General features: G+C 42.7%; 1 protein-coding gene across 1 annotated transcript in view; it reads right to left on the reverse strand.

The window, feature by feature from the left end:
* Positions 1-17127, reverse strand: part of FAM135B (family with sequence similarity 135 member B) — a 143974-nt gene that overhangs the window by 7650 nt on the left and 119197 nt on the right. Inside the window, exons 14-17 of the mRNA XM_082257944.1 lie at positions 16561-16652; positions 11394-11491; positions 5163-5314; positions 2089-2199 (exon numbers count right to left, since the gene is read on the reverse strand). Coding sequence (XP_082114070.1) covers positions 2089-2199; positions 5163-5314; positions 11394-11491; positions 16561-16652 — 453 coding nt within the window. The remainder of the gene's footprint in view (positions 1-2088; positions 2200-5162; positions 5315-11393; positions 11492-16560; positions 16653-17127) is intronic.

Here is a 17127-nt window from a genome sequence, read left to right on the forward strand (position 1 = left end):
TTCGTAGATTTGCAGTGGTCTGATACTCCTTCCATTTCAATATTATCGCTTGCACAGTGCTCCTTTGGATGTTTAAAGCTTGGGAAATCTTTTTGTATCCAAATCCAGCTTTAACCTTCTCCACAACAGTATCTCGGACCTGCCTGATGTGTTCCTTGTTCTTCATGATGCTCTCTGCGCTTTAAACGGACCTCTGAGACTATCACAGTGCAGGTGCATTTATACGGAGACTTGATTACACACAGGTGGATTCTATTTATCATCATTAGTCATTTAGGTCAACACTGGATCATTCAGAGATCCTCACTGAACTTCTGGAGAGAGTTTGCTGCACTGAAAGTAAAGGGGCTGAATAATTTTGCACTCCCAATTTTTCAGTTTTTTATTTGTTAACAAAGTTTGAAATATCCAATAAATTTTGTTCCACTTCATGATTGTGTCCCACTTGTTGTTGATTCTTCACAAAAAATTACAGTTTTATATCTTTATGTTTGAAGCCTGAAATGTGGCAAAAGGTTGAAAAGTTCAAGGGGGCGAATACTTTCGCAAGGCACTGTATATATTTTCTCGTCATTTTTGTCTTTTTATGATATTGTTTACTTAATAAAAACTTTTGGTGTTTTTGCCAAACTTTTTTTATGTTTTCTTGATGGTTTCTTGGTGGCATAATTTAGAGTCCCACATTTTTTGTTGGTTATTGCAGTTCCTCCTCCCAACTTCCTTCTCATTGTGGCTTGTTTCCTTTCTTCACTCTACTGTGGACCATTATGACTGTGTTGCCATTCATAGTAGTTAATTGCGGCCAATTAAGTGGGAAGAAGAAAACCTTGGGCTGAACACGCCAGAAGATGAGGGCGGAACAGCCCCTGCAGCCAAGGTGAGCCTTGTGCAAGGAACTGGAACTGATGTCAGCAACCACAGTACCAGGACACTTTCGGGTGAAGGGAAGTTTCACTGTATCTCCATGACAACGTGTTTCAAGGTCTCTGACTCTTTGTCAAGTCATCTTCCACCTAATTTAGTTTTCAGTTCCTGATACTATATGATGTTCAATTTCCATTACATGGCATGACAGTATATTTAGAAGATATATCATGGAGTCACATCACTAGACTGGGTGTGCTTACTTTTTCGTTTGTTTCTTTGAATGGCCTCATGTTCAACAGCCAACCTCCTGTGTTCACAATGCAGCAGAGCAGCTGCTTAACATGGGAACAAGAAGCTAATGGAGATCACTGTACTAGCAATATCCATTACAGTCCTCTTCAGTGACTAGAGGGACCCCACAAGTATTGTATATATATATATATATATATATATATATATATATATATATATATATATATATATATTATATAATATATATATATATATATATATATATATATTATATATATATATATATATATATATATATATATATATATATATATATTATATATATATATATATATATATATATATATATATATATATATATATATATATATATATATATATATAGGTACATTGGTGCAAGCTATAAAAATATCAATACCTGGTATTCTTCTTTAAGAGATAGGTAGATAATATGGACCAAAAGCTTGGATCATGTTGTATATTAGCTTTAAGAACATATACAGTAGATAACAGCATGGGTCCTTTAGGGGGCAGTCTTCCCTTGTATAAAAGTGAGCTCCCTATATAAAGTGATATTGTTTTTACTTCATCTAGATGCTGAAGGTACACACAGAATATGATCTCTCCTCCATATTTTCTGAGAAAGCAGATCATTGGTCTAAGAAACGCGTAGAGAATTGGATAACCCATCAAATGAACCTATCTGACATTACAAGATACATCACATGAAATAAATGTGATATTGTATACTTGAATACGTTTGTTGACAGGTAGATGGCACCTGGTTAGGATGTCATAAATATATTCAGACAAATCTTTTTATTTATTACATTGTTTTTTAGAAAAAAAAACTTTTAAAAAAAAAAAAAAGATTTACTGTTTGTTTTAAGATATATATCACGTTAAGATATTGGTGCCAGAAGTGTCCTGTTTTTTTTCTATTTTTGTTTCTTAGCTAAGTTTACAAACCTGGTTTCTGGCTGAGCTGATACAGGAAAGATTTCCGCAGATCAGCGTTGTCCCTGAACGTCAGCTGTAGCAGAGAGCCGGACTTTTTTAGCTTTTGCATCAGCCACAAACCTGGGAAGGAAATAAAGAATATGATGATACATAGTTATATAGTTAAACAGTCCGAAGAAGGTTTTTCAGAGGCCCAACACATTTACAGAGGCCCATACATCTACCAAGGTCTAATACATCTAGAGAAGCCCAAACATCTACAGAGGCCCAATACATCTACAGAACCCCATACATCTACAGAACCCAATCTATCTACAGAGCCCCATACAGCTACAGTGGCCCAATATATCTATAGAGTCCCATACCTCTACAGCGGTCCATACATCTACAGAGCCCCATACACTTATAGAGGTCCAACCCATCTAAAGAGCCCCCTACAACTTCAAAGGGCCACAGAGGTCTAATACATCTACTGTGCCTTATAAAGCTAAAGAGCCCCATACATCTAAAGAGGTGCAACCCATCTAAAGAGTAGGGATGATAGAACGGTTCGGGTCGACCATTGGTTCGACCCGAACATTGGGTGTTCGAAATTCGGCCGAACTTTTTTGTGGTAAAAGTTCGGAATTCGGGTCACCCGAACCGCCCAAAATGCAATGGGACAGGAAGTGGGCTTCAAAAGCCCGTGATTGGCCCAGAAACGCCAGTAAAAGCCAATGAGGGGGCAGGAGTCTGCTAGGAACGTAATTGGAGTGACTATGGGGACCAGAGGGCAATCAGGAGTGAATACGCCCCCCAGTATTTAACATAGCCCCGCCTAACCTCTAGCACTGTAATACAGAGACTTTGGAAGAGACTGGATACATTTGTGTTTCTCCTGCTGTGTTAAACAATGGTTGCTGCATAGCCGATTGCTTGTAAAGCTCCATATCAGCAGAAGAGCAGTCAGCTTACAGAAAGATTGTCAGTGTAGTTAGAAATACAGCGATTGTGCTGTTTGAGTTAGAAAAAAAAAAAAATTAAAGGGACAGTGTCAGTTAGATATTATCTTCTGCTGCATGGAGCTGTTCTTTTAGTGTGAGGAAAGGGATATGCAGTGTAGTTAGGGTACTATATACCACTATAGTTAGATTCAATAATCTAGTTTTTGTAGGGATAGCTTTACGTGTCAGGGTTCTGTCTAGTGAGCACGTTGCGCTGCTGATATATCTACAGCAGGTATACGTGCTTGCTAGTCAGCTATTGTGCAAAATACATCTCTGCGATACACACATCTGCTGTATTTAGCAACAACTTTGGGTCGCATAGCAGTGTGCGTCTTGCAGGTGATTTTCACCACGCAGAGTTGCCAAAGCCTCAGTGACAACTTAATGGCTTGTTCTTGTTGTAAGCGTTAAGTCCACTGCAAAAGGCTTTGCTACTCTGCGTCACACACATCTGCTTTATTTAGCGACAACTTTGGGTCGCATAGCAGTGTGCGTCTTGCAGGTGATTTTCACATCACACAGTTGATAAAGTTGATAACGCTTACAACAAGAACAGGCATTAACTTGTCACTGAGGCTTTATCAAGTGTGCGATGTGAAAATCACCTGCAAGACGCACACTGCTATGTGACCCAAAGTTGTCGCTAAATAAAGCAGATGTGTGTGACGCAGAGTAGCAAAGCCTTTTGCAGTGGACTTAAAGCCTCAGTGACAAGTTAACGCCTGTTCTTGTTGTAAGCGTTAAGTCCACTGCAAAAGGCGTCACACACATCTGCTTTATTAGGAGCAAAAGAAAGGCGCGGTTAAGCAAAAAAGTAATTTTTGAAGGTTTGGCATGCTAGAATTCTGGTTCTGGACATGCTGCAGAGCTGAAACTTCACAGGTACATCTTTTAGACCCCCCAGACACTAAATTCAAAGAAATCTCATTTTTTTCTTTTTCAATAATTGGCTCTCTATCAAAAACTAAAATTTTTAAGAACGTTTTTTCGCCTGATTCATAGTCCCTGGGGCATGATCCAGAACCCTATGCACTTTTTAGGGGCATTTATTAGGTTTTAGGGCTTCAAAATGGTGTTTTTTGATTCCCGAAGTTTGGGTCCCATTGATTTCAATGGGGTCCGGGAATCCGAACCGAACTTTCGGGAAATTCGGGTGTTCTGGTCGAACCGAACAATTCAAAAGTTCGATCATCCCTACTAAAGAGCCCCCTACAACTTAGAAGGGCCATACATCTACAGAGGTCTAATACATCCACAGATGCAACCCATCTAAAGAGCCCCATACAACTTCAAAGGGCTATGCATCCACAGAGGTCTAATACATCCACAGAGGTCTAATACATCTACTGTGCCTTATACAGCTACAAAGCCCCATACATCTAAAGAGGTGCAACCCATCTTTTTTTTTTTTTTTTTTCCAAAAAGAACAACCCATCTTAAGTTGCCCCATACAACTTCAAATGGCCATATATCTACAGAGGTCTATTACATCTACTGTGCCTTATATAGCTACAGAGCCCCATACATCCAAAGAGGTGCAACCCATCTAAATAGCCCCATACAACTTCAAAGGGCCATACATCTACAGAGGTCTAATACATCTACTGTGCCTTATACAGCTACAGATCCCCATACATCTACAGAGATCCGATACATCTACAAAGGTCAAATACAGTTATAGAGCGTTGCCGGACTGCACTTTTTACGATAAGGTCGAGCTTTTCAGAAAGAGCTTGTTTTATACAGTTTGTTGGGTCTCTGAAAGGTCCACTTTTTGGATTCTAAACTCTCTTTAATTAAAATGACATTCAATGGGGTTCATTTGTGTTGTTCCATTTTCTGTATCCTTTTAGCTATACTTTGATTCGCCTTTCTTATATTCCTATAGTAGATTGATCGCTGTCTATTTATATAGGACCATCTCTCCCTTACAGTTATTTTTCATAGGTTATTTTTATGTATACATATTTTTCATACATGTTTATACAGTATTTACAGTATAATGTCGGAGCATGTTAGCCTGAGGGCCATAAAATAGGTTCTTGCACCTTCCGAAAATATACCCTTTTGCCAATTCATAACACCCCAAAAACTCACCTGTACTGACCAAAGTGCTGTTACTATACAGAGTTCCCAGGTGGGGTCCGGAAAGGGAAAGGAAGGTGTGTAACTTGTTCAGGTAATATCGGAAGCGAGGGCGGGTGAGCACTGATCGGATGATGATGTTTCCCAGCGAATGCCCAATGAAACTGCATAGGGACAAATCACACAGGTACAAAAAGGTTTAATTTCCCAAACGTTTTCATACTGTACATTTATATTTAAATTGATGTAACCCCTACCAGTGGTATTTGAAGAGGAACTTCAGTTCCCTGTTTAGTGGCTGACGTGTACACACCTCGTTTTCTTACTATTGACTGGATATCACTGATCTGGTTGTTCTGTTTGTTTATACACTCACTAGTCACTTTATTAGGTACACCTATTTATTGCTTGGTAACACAAATTACTAATCAGCCAATCACATGGCAGCAACTCAATGCATTTAGGCATCTAGATATAGTAAAGACAACTTGCTGAAGTTCAAACTGAGCATCAGAATTGGGGAAAAAAAGGGGATTTAAGTGACTTTGACTGTGGCATGGTTGTTGGTGCCAGATGGACTGGAGTATTTCAAAAATTGCTGATCTTCTGAAATTTTCAGGCACAACCATCTCTCGGGTTTACAAAGAATGGTCCGGAAAAAAAAAAAGAAATATCCAGTAGACGGCAGTTGTGTGGAGGAAAATGCCTTGATGTCAGAGGTCAGAATGTGCAGACTGGATTGAGATGATAGAAAGGCAACAGTAAATTGTGCGATTTTCGTGCGTTTTTGGTGGATGCAGTCTAATTTGACCCCAGTTTTTTCATATACAGGAATGGAGACCATAGCATGACCTGCTTGTCTCATGTAAAGTCCCAAATATTTTATGAAATTAGGGATGGAGGCACTGTGCTATACAGGCCAATGGCCTCATATAAAGTCCCAATCTGTGTTTTACGCTGCATCCGCCAAGGGGATTGGAGGTGTATGCTTCTCAGCTGGTCATTTTCAGTTTGTACCATCACAAGAACATCGCTATTAGAGTTTTGAGATACCAGACCAGTAATGGATGGGGGTGGGTTGGGGGAAGTTTGGGCTGCTCCCTCCCACCTGCCTCCTATCCCTCCATTAGCAGCCATGTGCTCCCAGTGTGGAGACACTCAAATTTAAAAGTGTTAGGACTGCAGATAAAACAGGGTGCCGTGTCGTGGCTCTGCAGCTTGCACATGCGTTTGCAAATGCGTGGCAACTAAACCCCTGTTCTTTATTTATATCATGAGAGACGTCTACTTGGTTGGTGGCAGACTGGAGGGTGAGTACATCAGACTGGGGGCTTGCTGGCTTCCATGCACATCTCTTAATCCTTTTCAATTCGTTTTTACAGTAAATTGTTACAACCAAGGTATGCAGAATACCATCACTGAACACAGAACACATCGAACCTTGAAGCAGAGGGTCTACAGCAGCAGAAGACCACACCGAGTGCCACTCCTGGCTGCTAAGAACAGGAAACTGAGGCTACAATTTACACAGGCTCACCAAAATTGGACAAAAGAAGATTAGAAAAATGTTGCCTGGTCTGATGAGTCTCAATTTCAGCTGCAACAATCAGATGGTAGGATCAGAATTTGGCATAAAGAACATGAAAGCATGGATCCATCCTGCCTTGTATCAACGGTTCAGGCTGGCGGCGGTGGTGTATTGGTGTGGGGGATATTTTCTTGGCACACTTTGGGCCCCTTAGTACCAATTAAGCATTGCTGAAATGCCACGGCCTACCTGAGTATTGTTGCTGACAGTGTCCATCCCTTTATGACTACAGTGTCCCCATCTTCTGATGGCTCCTTCCAGCAGGATAATGCACCGTGTCACAAAGCTCCAATCATCTCACCACTGGTTTCTTCACCATGACAATGAGGTCACTGTACTCCAATGGCCTCCACACTCACCACATCTCATCCAATAGAGATTTGCATCACGGATGTGCAACCGACAAATCTGCTGCAACTGCGCAATGCTATCATGTCAATATGGGCCAAAATCTCTGATGAATATTTCCAACACCTTGTTGAATCTATGCCATGAAGAATGAAGACAGTTCTGAAGGCAAAAGGGGGTCCAATCCGGTACTAGCAAGGTGCACCTAATAAAGTGGCCGGTGAGTGTATATTTGATATTTGTTGCCTACCTCATCTAACTGGTTAAACCTCCTTTCCTTCCACCTAGTCCTTCAAAATACCAACTCTATTTCCCCCTTTCCCCCTCTCAATCACCCCTTCCTAACTCCCCTCCTCCAACAAGATGTAGCAACTTTACCTCTAACTGGTGTTGGTAATTGTATGTCTATGATTTTATCAACATCATTATTACATTTTTGTCACCCGTGAGATTATGTTATGCGCATTTTCTTGGTTACCGATGTCTGCACCAAAGCAAATTACAGCTAGTTGCCCCATTATATAGTTTTTCAAAAATTTAATAAAGAATATTGGAACTACACTGAACAAAATTATAAAACGCAACACTTTTGTTTTTGCCCCAATTTTTTATGAGTGGAACTCAAAGATCTAAGACTTTTTCTATGTACACAAAAGGCCGATTTCTCTCAAATATTGTTCACAAATCTGTCTAGATCTGTGTTAGTGAGCGCTTCTCCTTTGCTGAGATAATCCATCCACCTCACAGGTGTGGCATATCAAGATACTGATTGGACAGCATAAATACTGCACAGGTTTGCCTTAGGCTGGCCACAATAAAAGGACACTCTAAAATGTGCAGTTTTACTGTATTGGGGGGGGGGGGGGGTATGGGAGGGTCCGAAATCCAGTCAGTATCTGGTGTGACCACCATTTGCCTCATGCAGTGCAACACATCTCCTTCGCATAGAGTTGATCAGGGGATTTGCAACATGGGAATTTAATTTTTTTATTACAGGGAATATATAGCAGAAAGTGAACAATATTATATATATTTATTTATTATATATATATATATATATATATATATATATATATATATATATTTATATTTACATATCATATATAAATATATATATATATATATATATATATATATATATATATATATATTAGGGATCGGCCGATTCAAGGGCTGATATTGACTTTTGCCGATATACTGTATCTGCATCGGCCCCGGCCGATATTCCAAATTTTGAGTGAGAAGGCTGAAAGTTAGGGAGCACTTCTGGTAATAATTGTATTAATGAAATCAGTCACAAACACCTGATGGTAAACGGCATAGTGGTGGGAAAAACTACACAGTTTATTGCATAAAATCAACAGAAGTTAAAAACACACACTGGTCGGATGTCGGGCTGAGCCCGTGTACTTGCCCCCACCGCCGATGTACTGCTAGCTGGGTTTCTGGCCAGTGTCACGTCGCCAGCAGGTGTTCGTGCCGTCACAAGGATGGATGGATGCTTGATGTGACAGGGCTCCAGGTGGACCAACGGTACACAGACCGATACAGGAAACACTTGCGCCAGGCAGCTGAAGCGGTGGCGGCACGGGAGATGACGTCACTCTACCGGCAAGAGTCATGGTGACGGGACCGTTGGCTCTTCCACTGTAAGAGTCGTAGGCTCGTCCTCACTGTCTCTTGCCAGCGTGGTGGAGTGACGTCATTTCCCATACTGCCAACGCTTCAGCTGCCCGGCGCAAGTGTTTCCTCTATCGGTCTGTGTACCGTTGGTCCACCTGGAGACCTGTCACATCTAGCATCCATCCATGTGATGGCACGGACACCTGCTGGCGACGTTGACTGGCCAGAAACCCAGCTAGCAGTACATCGGCGGTGGGGGCAAGAACACGGGCTCAGCCTGACATCCGGCCAGTGTGTGAACAACAGAGTGATCCCCCCGCTGAGCAGGCAGAGTCCGTGAAAACAGATCCATCCCGTGTGAAAGGGGCCTAACATTAGGTTGTGTATGTTTTATGTGTTTAATAATTGATTTCTCATCCCTACAGTTAAAAATTAATGTTGATCTGATCAGAAAATAAACCCGAAATAACCTTCAGAAAATCGAACAAACATTCTTAAAACAAAAACATTCTAACACATTTCTATGGGTGTATGGCCAGCTTTAGACATGCAGACATTCATATTTATTATCTGCAATTAAACAGATCACCAAACAACCCTATCTGGCTGAATCCACAATTATCTGAGTTTAACAAAAACTAGGAGAGCCTCCAGTGGCCCTTATACAGGGTTAAGTATGTCCACCAACTGTATGCTGAAAAAACACAATTTTAATCCTTTATTTTATTAGAAGAAGAAATTATATATAAATATCCTCAGCTTCATACCTTCCAAACCCATCCCTCCACACTGCCTTCTCTCAGTACAGTTCTCTTAATGTATCCCTTACAAATTCTAACCTTGGGACACCACTTTCGGTCCTAACTCAGAATAAACTAACTAGTGGGCACCTACAGTATATGTATACAAGAAAAGAAAATGCACAAGACAGAAAATTAAGGCATAACCACCATCTTGGAAGATGACCCAAAATAATTTTTTAAATCCTCACTTTACCATTGTTATCTCATACAGAGATACACTATATTACCAAAAGTATTGGGACGCCTGCCTTTACACACACATGAACTTTAATGGCATTCCAGTCTTAGTCTGTAGGGTTCAATATTGAGTTGGCCCACCCTTTGCAGCTATAACAGCTTCAACTCTTCTGGGAAGGCTGTCCACATAGCTTAGGAGTTATGCCTCGTACACACATATCGATTATTGGCCGTGAATTTTCGGCCAACGTCCGATCTGCGGATTTTCAGCTTGTTAGTATGATGCTTTCGACAACCGACTCCGACTTTTCGGCCGAAAAAAATCTGGTGTGCAGGCTATAAAATTTTTGTTGGCTGTCAACACAACGGTCGATTTTCCGTCAGTCAGTACAGATTTCGGCAGACAAAAATCTGATGAGCAAGACTGGGCATGCTCAGAGAAGAAAAAACACACGGAAAGTAAACCATCACATGACATCACTTCTGAAGTAGATTTTTGTTGGCCGAGAAAATTTGTGTGCAGTCTAGGCACATTCCAACCAACAAAACACAACTTGGACAAAGGTCGGACGATCGGTCGGCCGATAATCGTTGCGTGTGTACGAGGCATTAGTCTATGGGAATGTTTGCCTATTCTTCCAGACAGGCATTTGTGAGGTCAGGCACTGATGTGGACGAGAAGGCCTGGCTCGCAGTCTCTGCTCTATTTCCCCCCAAAGGTGTTCTATCGGGTACCCCCAAACTCACTCATTCATGTCTTTATGGACCTTGTTTATGCACTGATGTGCAGTCATGTTGGAATAGGAAGGGGCCATCCCCAAACTGTTCCCACAAAGATGAAAGCATGAAATTGTCCAAAATGTCTTCTGACGCCTTAAGAGTTCCCTTTCACTGGAACTAAGGGGCCAAGTCCAACCCCTCAAAAAAAAACCCAACACCATAACTCCCCCCCCCCCCCCCTCCACCAAATGACTTGGACTAGAACACCAAGACATTTTGGACAATTTGATGCTCCCAACTTTGCGGGAACAGTTTGGGGATGGCCCCTTCCTTTTCCAACATGACTGCGCACCAGTGCACAAAGCAAGGTCCATAAAGACATGGATGAGCGAGTTTGGGGTGGAGGAACTTGACTGGTCTGCATAGAGTCCTGACCTCAACCCAATAAAATACCTTTGGGATTTATTAGAGTGGAGACTTTGAGCCAGGTCTTTTTGTCCACATCAGTGCCTGACCTTACGAATGCGCTTCTGGAAGAATGGTTAAACATTCCTATAGACACACCCCTAGTTCTTGTGGACAGCCTTCCCAGAAGAGTTGAAGCTGTTATAGCTGCAAAGGGTGGGCCAACTCAATATTGAACCCTACGGACTAAGACTGGGATGCCATTAAAGTTCATGTGCGTGTAAAGGCCGGCGTCCCATTACTTTTGGTAATATAGTGTAGATTAATACCAATAAAATATTTTACTATTTTGACTTCACCTAGCATGAGCCATTTAAAACAGGTACATTACAATTTCTAACTTGTCCCAAAATGTCAACTAGATATTGGCGGTTTTATGCACGCCATCTGGACATGTGCCCATGTAGAAGGGAGGGGGACTGAAATCATTCATCCAAAAGCACACAAAGTTCACATTTTAGTTTGTACTTCAGATCAATAACTTCTGAATCTCTGGAACATTATGATGTCTTCTCTCACCTTATCCTGGAGATTGAGAGGTTATATAGCTGTATGTGCTGGATAATCTCATCAATCAGCCTGTCAGTCATCGCATCAAAGTCGGCAAATGTGTCATTCTAAAAGAGGAAAGAAAAACACCATAATAACTGAGTCTACAACAGAGGAGGGGAACAGTGTGTGAGGTATATACAGTGACAGTAACAGTCAGGCAAGTTCTAAGGGCTCTAAGATGCTAATATATTATTATTATTATTATTATTATTATTATTATTATTATTATTATTAAACAGGATTTATATAGCGCCAACAGTTTGCGAGAGCTTTACAATGTTAGGACAAACAGTACAGTTACAATACAATTCAATACAGGAGGAATCAGAAGGCTCTGCTCATTAGAGCTTACAATCTAGAAAAGAGGGTCAAGTGATACAAAAGGTAATACCGGGGGGGGGGGGGGGGGATTAGCTTATGAAGAAAATAAAAAAACAGTTGTTAGGCGAGGGCAGGAAGGGCTTCTCTGAAGAGAGAAGTTTTTAGGCATCGCCTAAAAGTCGATAGAGTTGCAGATAGTCAGACAGATTGGGGTAGGAAATTCCAAAGGAGGAGAGAGGCTCTGGAGAAGTCCTGGAGGCGAGAATGGGAAGAACTAGAGTGCAGGAGGTCTTGGGAGGAACAAAGAGGATGAGTTGGTGGATATTTTGAGACTAGGCTAGTGATGTGGCTGGGGGCCGAGTTGTGGATGGCTTTGTAAGTTATTGTTAGTATTTTGAATTTAATTTGTTGGGTGAGTGGCAGCCAATGGAGGGATTGACAGAGAGGGGTAGCAGACACTAAGCGGTTTGTAAGGTGGATGAGTCTGGCAGCAGCATTCATGGTGGAATGAAGGGGGGATTGCCTATGTAAAGGTAAGCCAATGAGGTGGGAGTTGCAGTAGTCAAGGTGAGAGATAACCAGGGAGTGAATTAGGAGCTTTGTGGTTTCATTGGTTAGGAAGGGGCATATTTTCGAGATGTTGCAGAGGTTGAGGCCACAAACTTTGGAAAGGGATTGGAGTGTCCCGAAAGGAGAGTTTATGGCACTTTTCCACTGCAAGTACCGGCCCGGCTCCACTCGGCCCTGCTTGGCTCTGTTTGGTTTTCCACTGCATGGTACCGCATGTTGGAACAGTTCGGTACGGTTTGATACGGTTTGCTTTTCCACTAACGTAAAGTGGGTGGGATAACAATGATTCTCTGACCAATCAGGGGCTAGTAGTGACAAACAGTCAAGGCTGCATGCAAAGGATTGTGGGATATGGTACCGGTACATCCCTCTTGGAACCACAATCAAGGTGGTACTTTTTAAGCCAGCCGTACTGTTCCGTACCGAACCGTTCCAACACCGTACCATGCAGTACCAAGCGAGCCGAACCGTTCGGGTCCATGCAGTGGAAAATCACCATTAGAGTCCAGGATAACACCTAGCACCCTGGCATGCGGGGATGGGTTGATGATTGTGAAATTGCTCTTGACAGAGAAGTCAATGGAAGGGGCATGTGGAGGAGTAAATATTATGAGCTTGGTTTTGGACAGGTTGAGTTTGAGGAAGTGGTGTGACATCGAAACTGATTTGTCGGTTAGTAAATTAGAGATGCGGGAGGAGACTGAAGGAGTGAGCTGAGGGATGGAGAGATCGATTTTGGTGTCGTCAGCGCAGAAATTATATTGAATCAGCTGACCCAGGGAATTTATGGTGGAAACTAAATTTTCAATTTCCTCAGAGATTGGGAAAAACCTGGTTTGGGTCCTGGAGCCCAGAGACTTCCTAGCGACCTGGGAGGTAATAAGTCTCCAAACCTGGGTCCATGCTTTGTGTCAGCACGTAGGGCTCCTGTTCCATGGAAGCTGCTGGTCTCATTCCAGCATCCTGGTTTTGGCTGAACAATATTCTCTCTGTCTGACATTCCTAGACCCACCTAGAGTAGGGATATCCAAACTGTGGCCCTCCAGCTGTTGCAAAACTACAAGTCCCATCATGCCTCTGCCTCTGGGTGTCATGCTTGTGGCTGTCAGTCTTGCTATGCCTCATGGGACTTGTAGTTCTGCAGCATCTGGAAGGCCACAGTTTGGATATCTTTGACCTAGAGGATGATTGATGTAGACACAGCCTCTAGGTGGAGACTAAACTTGTTTTAGGCCTGCCAAGCACTAATGGCACTTTTCCATTGCAAGTCCCGGCTTTGCTCCACTCGGCCCTGCTTGGCTCGGTTTGGTTTTCCACTGCATGGTAACGCATGGTACGGTGTTGGAACGGTTCGGTTCGGTACGGTACGGTACAGTTTGCTTTTCCACTAAAGTAAAGTGGGTTGGATAACAATGATTCTCTGACCAATCAGTGGCTAGTAGTGACAAACAGTCAAGGCTGCATGCAAAGGATTTTGGGATATGGTATCGGTACGGCCCTCTTGGAACCACAACCAAGGTGGTACTGTTTAAGCGAGCCGTACTGTTCGGTTCCATGTAGTGTAAAAGCGCCGCCGTACCGTACCATGAAGTACCATGCAGTGGAAAAGCGCAAAAGCGAGCCGAACCGTTCGGTTCCATGCAGTGGAAAAGCGCCATTATTAGTGTCATGCATGTGATAGTTTTTGCAACACGTGCTTCAAGCTCCCTGTTTGCCTGCCTTGTTCCTGTGCCTTGTCCTTAACTCTTGCCTGATCCCCCGTCCTGCCAGCTTGTTTGGATTACCTTGTTATTGACCTCAGATTGGACTTTGGACTACTCTCTGAACTCTGAGCCTGCCTTTTGACCACAGATTTGTTCCTGATTACTCTCTGAGCATTGCCTGCCTCAAACCCAGACTGCCATTGGACCACTCTACCTGTCTACCAATTGCAAGTACCTATTTTCTGTGATTAGCTCATGTCTGCCCCGGTGTGGTAGTCATGCACTATAGCATTTTGTATAAGACCTGGGGGGAACTGAATACTGGTAGGCCTGCTTGCCCTTTTGGGAAAGGGAGATGCTATAGGTGAAGAACTCAAAGCCAGCTATAGCGACTGACCATCAATGCTAGCGGTAGGCATGATTGTGCATGTTATATATATTTTGGGTAGCTCAAGGTAGCTTTTCCAAGAATTCACCAAATTACCACTCGCCAATTCTTATTTTTACAGCATACCTCGTATAAGTTATTAAAAGAAAGCTTCACAAAACACATGGTTTTTCAAGGAGGGGTTTTCAGCATTCCTAAAAACACAAGCATTTCATATCAGCCTCCTGTTTTGCCCTTGCAGCACCATTGCTCTGGCTTCAAATGTAGGCCCTTGACTGTTCCTCCTGACAACACTCTATTGGGCAAGACTGCACTCCTGGTCGCTCCCTTGCAGCCACATTGACCCCTGGTGAGGGTAGAGCGCTGAATTATTGCACATACTCAATTCATAGGGGCTATACACACCTACACAATCAGCATCCTCGCTACTGGCAAACAATGAACCCAGGATTGGAGGCTTCTTCCCTCCTAAGTGTCTATAAAGTCTCCCAACTCCAGGACCCAGATCTTTCCACTTTTTGAGAAACATACGCACAACCTGCCTGGGGTGTGAACTGTCACTATAAAACTGCACAATTTTACTAGTATCAGCCATGAAAATGCATCAAGCGAGCTCAAATCCACCTCCAATTAATAATCCAATATATCAAGATGTAACACCAGTTCAAGTCCAATTTCTAATCTTTTTAATCGCTGGCAACACTGACCAATGTCTTCAAATGATGGGGAAGTACCCCAGTAATTAGAACGCACAATCTTAGCAGAAGTAATTCTCCCATCCACCTTAAATGTGTGGTTGGGGAAATCAGATCATTTTTTTTTCTTTCAATGTATGACCAGCTTTAGATAAAGGAGGAGAGTTAGATAGAGGAAGGAGCAAAGTATTCCAGCAGTGCAGAGTATTTTAAGAGAGGAGAGTTAGATAGAGGAGGGAGCAGAGTCCTCCAGCAGAGCAGAGAATTTCAGAAGAGGAGAGTTCGAGGAAGGAGAAGAGTCATCCAGCAGTGCAGAGTATTTCAGGAGAGGAGAGTTAGATAGAAGAAGGAGAAGAGTCCTCCAGCAGAGTAGAGTATCTCAGGAGAGGAGAGTTAGATAGAGGAATGGGCAGAGTATCTCAGGAGAGGAGAGTTAGATAGAGGAAGGGCAGAGTATCTCAGGAGAGGAGAGTTAGATAGAGGAAGGGGCAGAGTCATCCAGCAGGGCAGAGTATTTCAGGAGATGAGAGTTAGATAGAGGAAGGAGCAGAGTCCTCCAGCAGTGCAGAATATTTCAGGAGAGGAGAGTTAGAGGAAGGAGAAGAGTCCTCCAGCAGTGAAGAGTATTTCAGGAGAGGAGAGTTAGATAGAAGATGGAGCAGAGTCCTCCAGCAGTGCAGAGTATCTCAGGAGAGGAGAGTTAGATAGAGGAAGGGGCAGAGTATCTCAGGATAGGAGAGTTAGATAGAGGAAGGGCAGAGTATCTCAGGATAGGAGAGTTAGATAGTGTAAGGGCAGAGTATCTCAGGAGAGGAGAGTTAGATAGAGGAAGGGCAGAGTATCTCAGGAGAGGAGAGTTAGATAGAGGAAGGAGCAGAATCCTCCGTCAGTGCAGAGTATTTCAGGAGAGGAGAGTTAGATAGAGGAAGGAGCAGAATCCTCCGTCAGTGCAGAGTATTTCAGGAGAGGGGAGTTAGATAGAGGAAGGAGCAGAATCCTCCATCAGTGCAGAGTATTTCAGGAGAGGGGAGTTAGATAGAGGAAGGAGCAGAATCCTCCATCAGTGCAGAGTATTTCAGGAGAGGTGAGTTAGATAGAGGAAAGAGCAGAGTCATCCAGCAGGGCAGAGTATTTCAGGAGATGAGAGTTAGATAGATAGAGGAAGGAGCAGAGTCCTCCATCAGTCCAGAGTATTTCAGGAGAGGAGAGTTAGATAGTGGAAGCGGTACAGTCTGCCAGCAGAGCAAAGCAGTGGTTTAGGGGTTCCTGTCACCCTAATGCAAACATATTTTTGCAAATATGTATTTTTTTTATCATTTTTGCTTTTGTCCGATAACCATAAATCTCAAAAATACACAAAAAAACCCACAATATTCATGGGTCATATTACACTGCATTACATATTAAATATACTAATTGTACTAAAATACAAGATATAAACAAACATCCATACACACCTGATTTTTTTCGGACATTAGGAAGTCCAGATTTGCCCTTGGTAGACCCAACTCAAGAAACGTTTTGACTAATCGCAGATCTGCGCTGTTACCTGCAATATTTATTAAAAAATTAGCATTTTGTTGAAGTGTACAGTATCTAAACCCAAAATCAAAATGTAAAATAATACACTAGTACTAGTTCTTGATGTGGTGGCTGCATTTGTTTTCTTTTCAAGCTTATTTTGCATTAGTTTTACCTGGTAATCCTATAAATAGCACTCTTCCTGTCCCTGGGTAGCTATGTCACTCCTCTAATGTAGCAATGGAGGGACAGGGCCGGTGCTACCACTAGGCAAACTAGGTGGCCGCCTAGGGCGCACTGCCACCCCTCGGGCGCAGCCATGGCCAGTGCCCCATTCCTCTCCTGTCACCTCCTCATCCCCAGGGGAGGTCACCTCTAGAAAGGGGGGCACTTTGTATATGAAGGGGTGTGCAGGGTTAAAGGGGGGCAGTGTGTGCAGGAAGGGGTGTAGGGTTAAAGGGGGGCAGTGTGTGCAGGAAGGGGTGTGTAGGGTTAAATGGGGG

Source organism: Pelophylax lessonae, assembly GCF_965119305.1.
Source record: "Pelophylax lessonae genome assembly, chromosome: 5".
Lineage (NCBI taxonomy): Eukaryota > Metazoa > Chordata > Amphibia > Anura > Ranidae > Pelophylax > Pelophylax lessonae.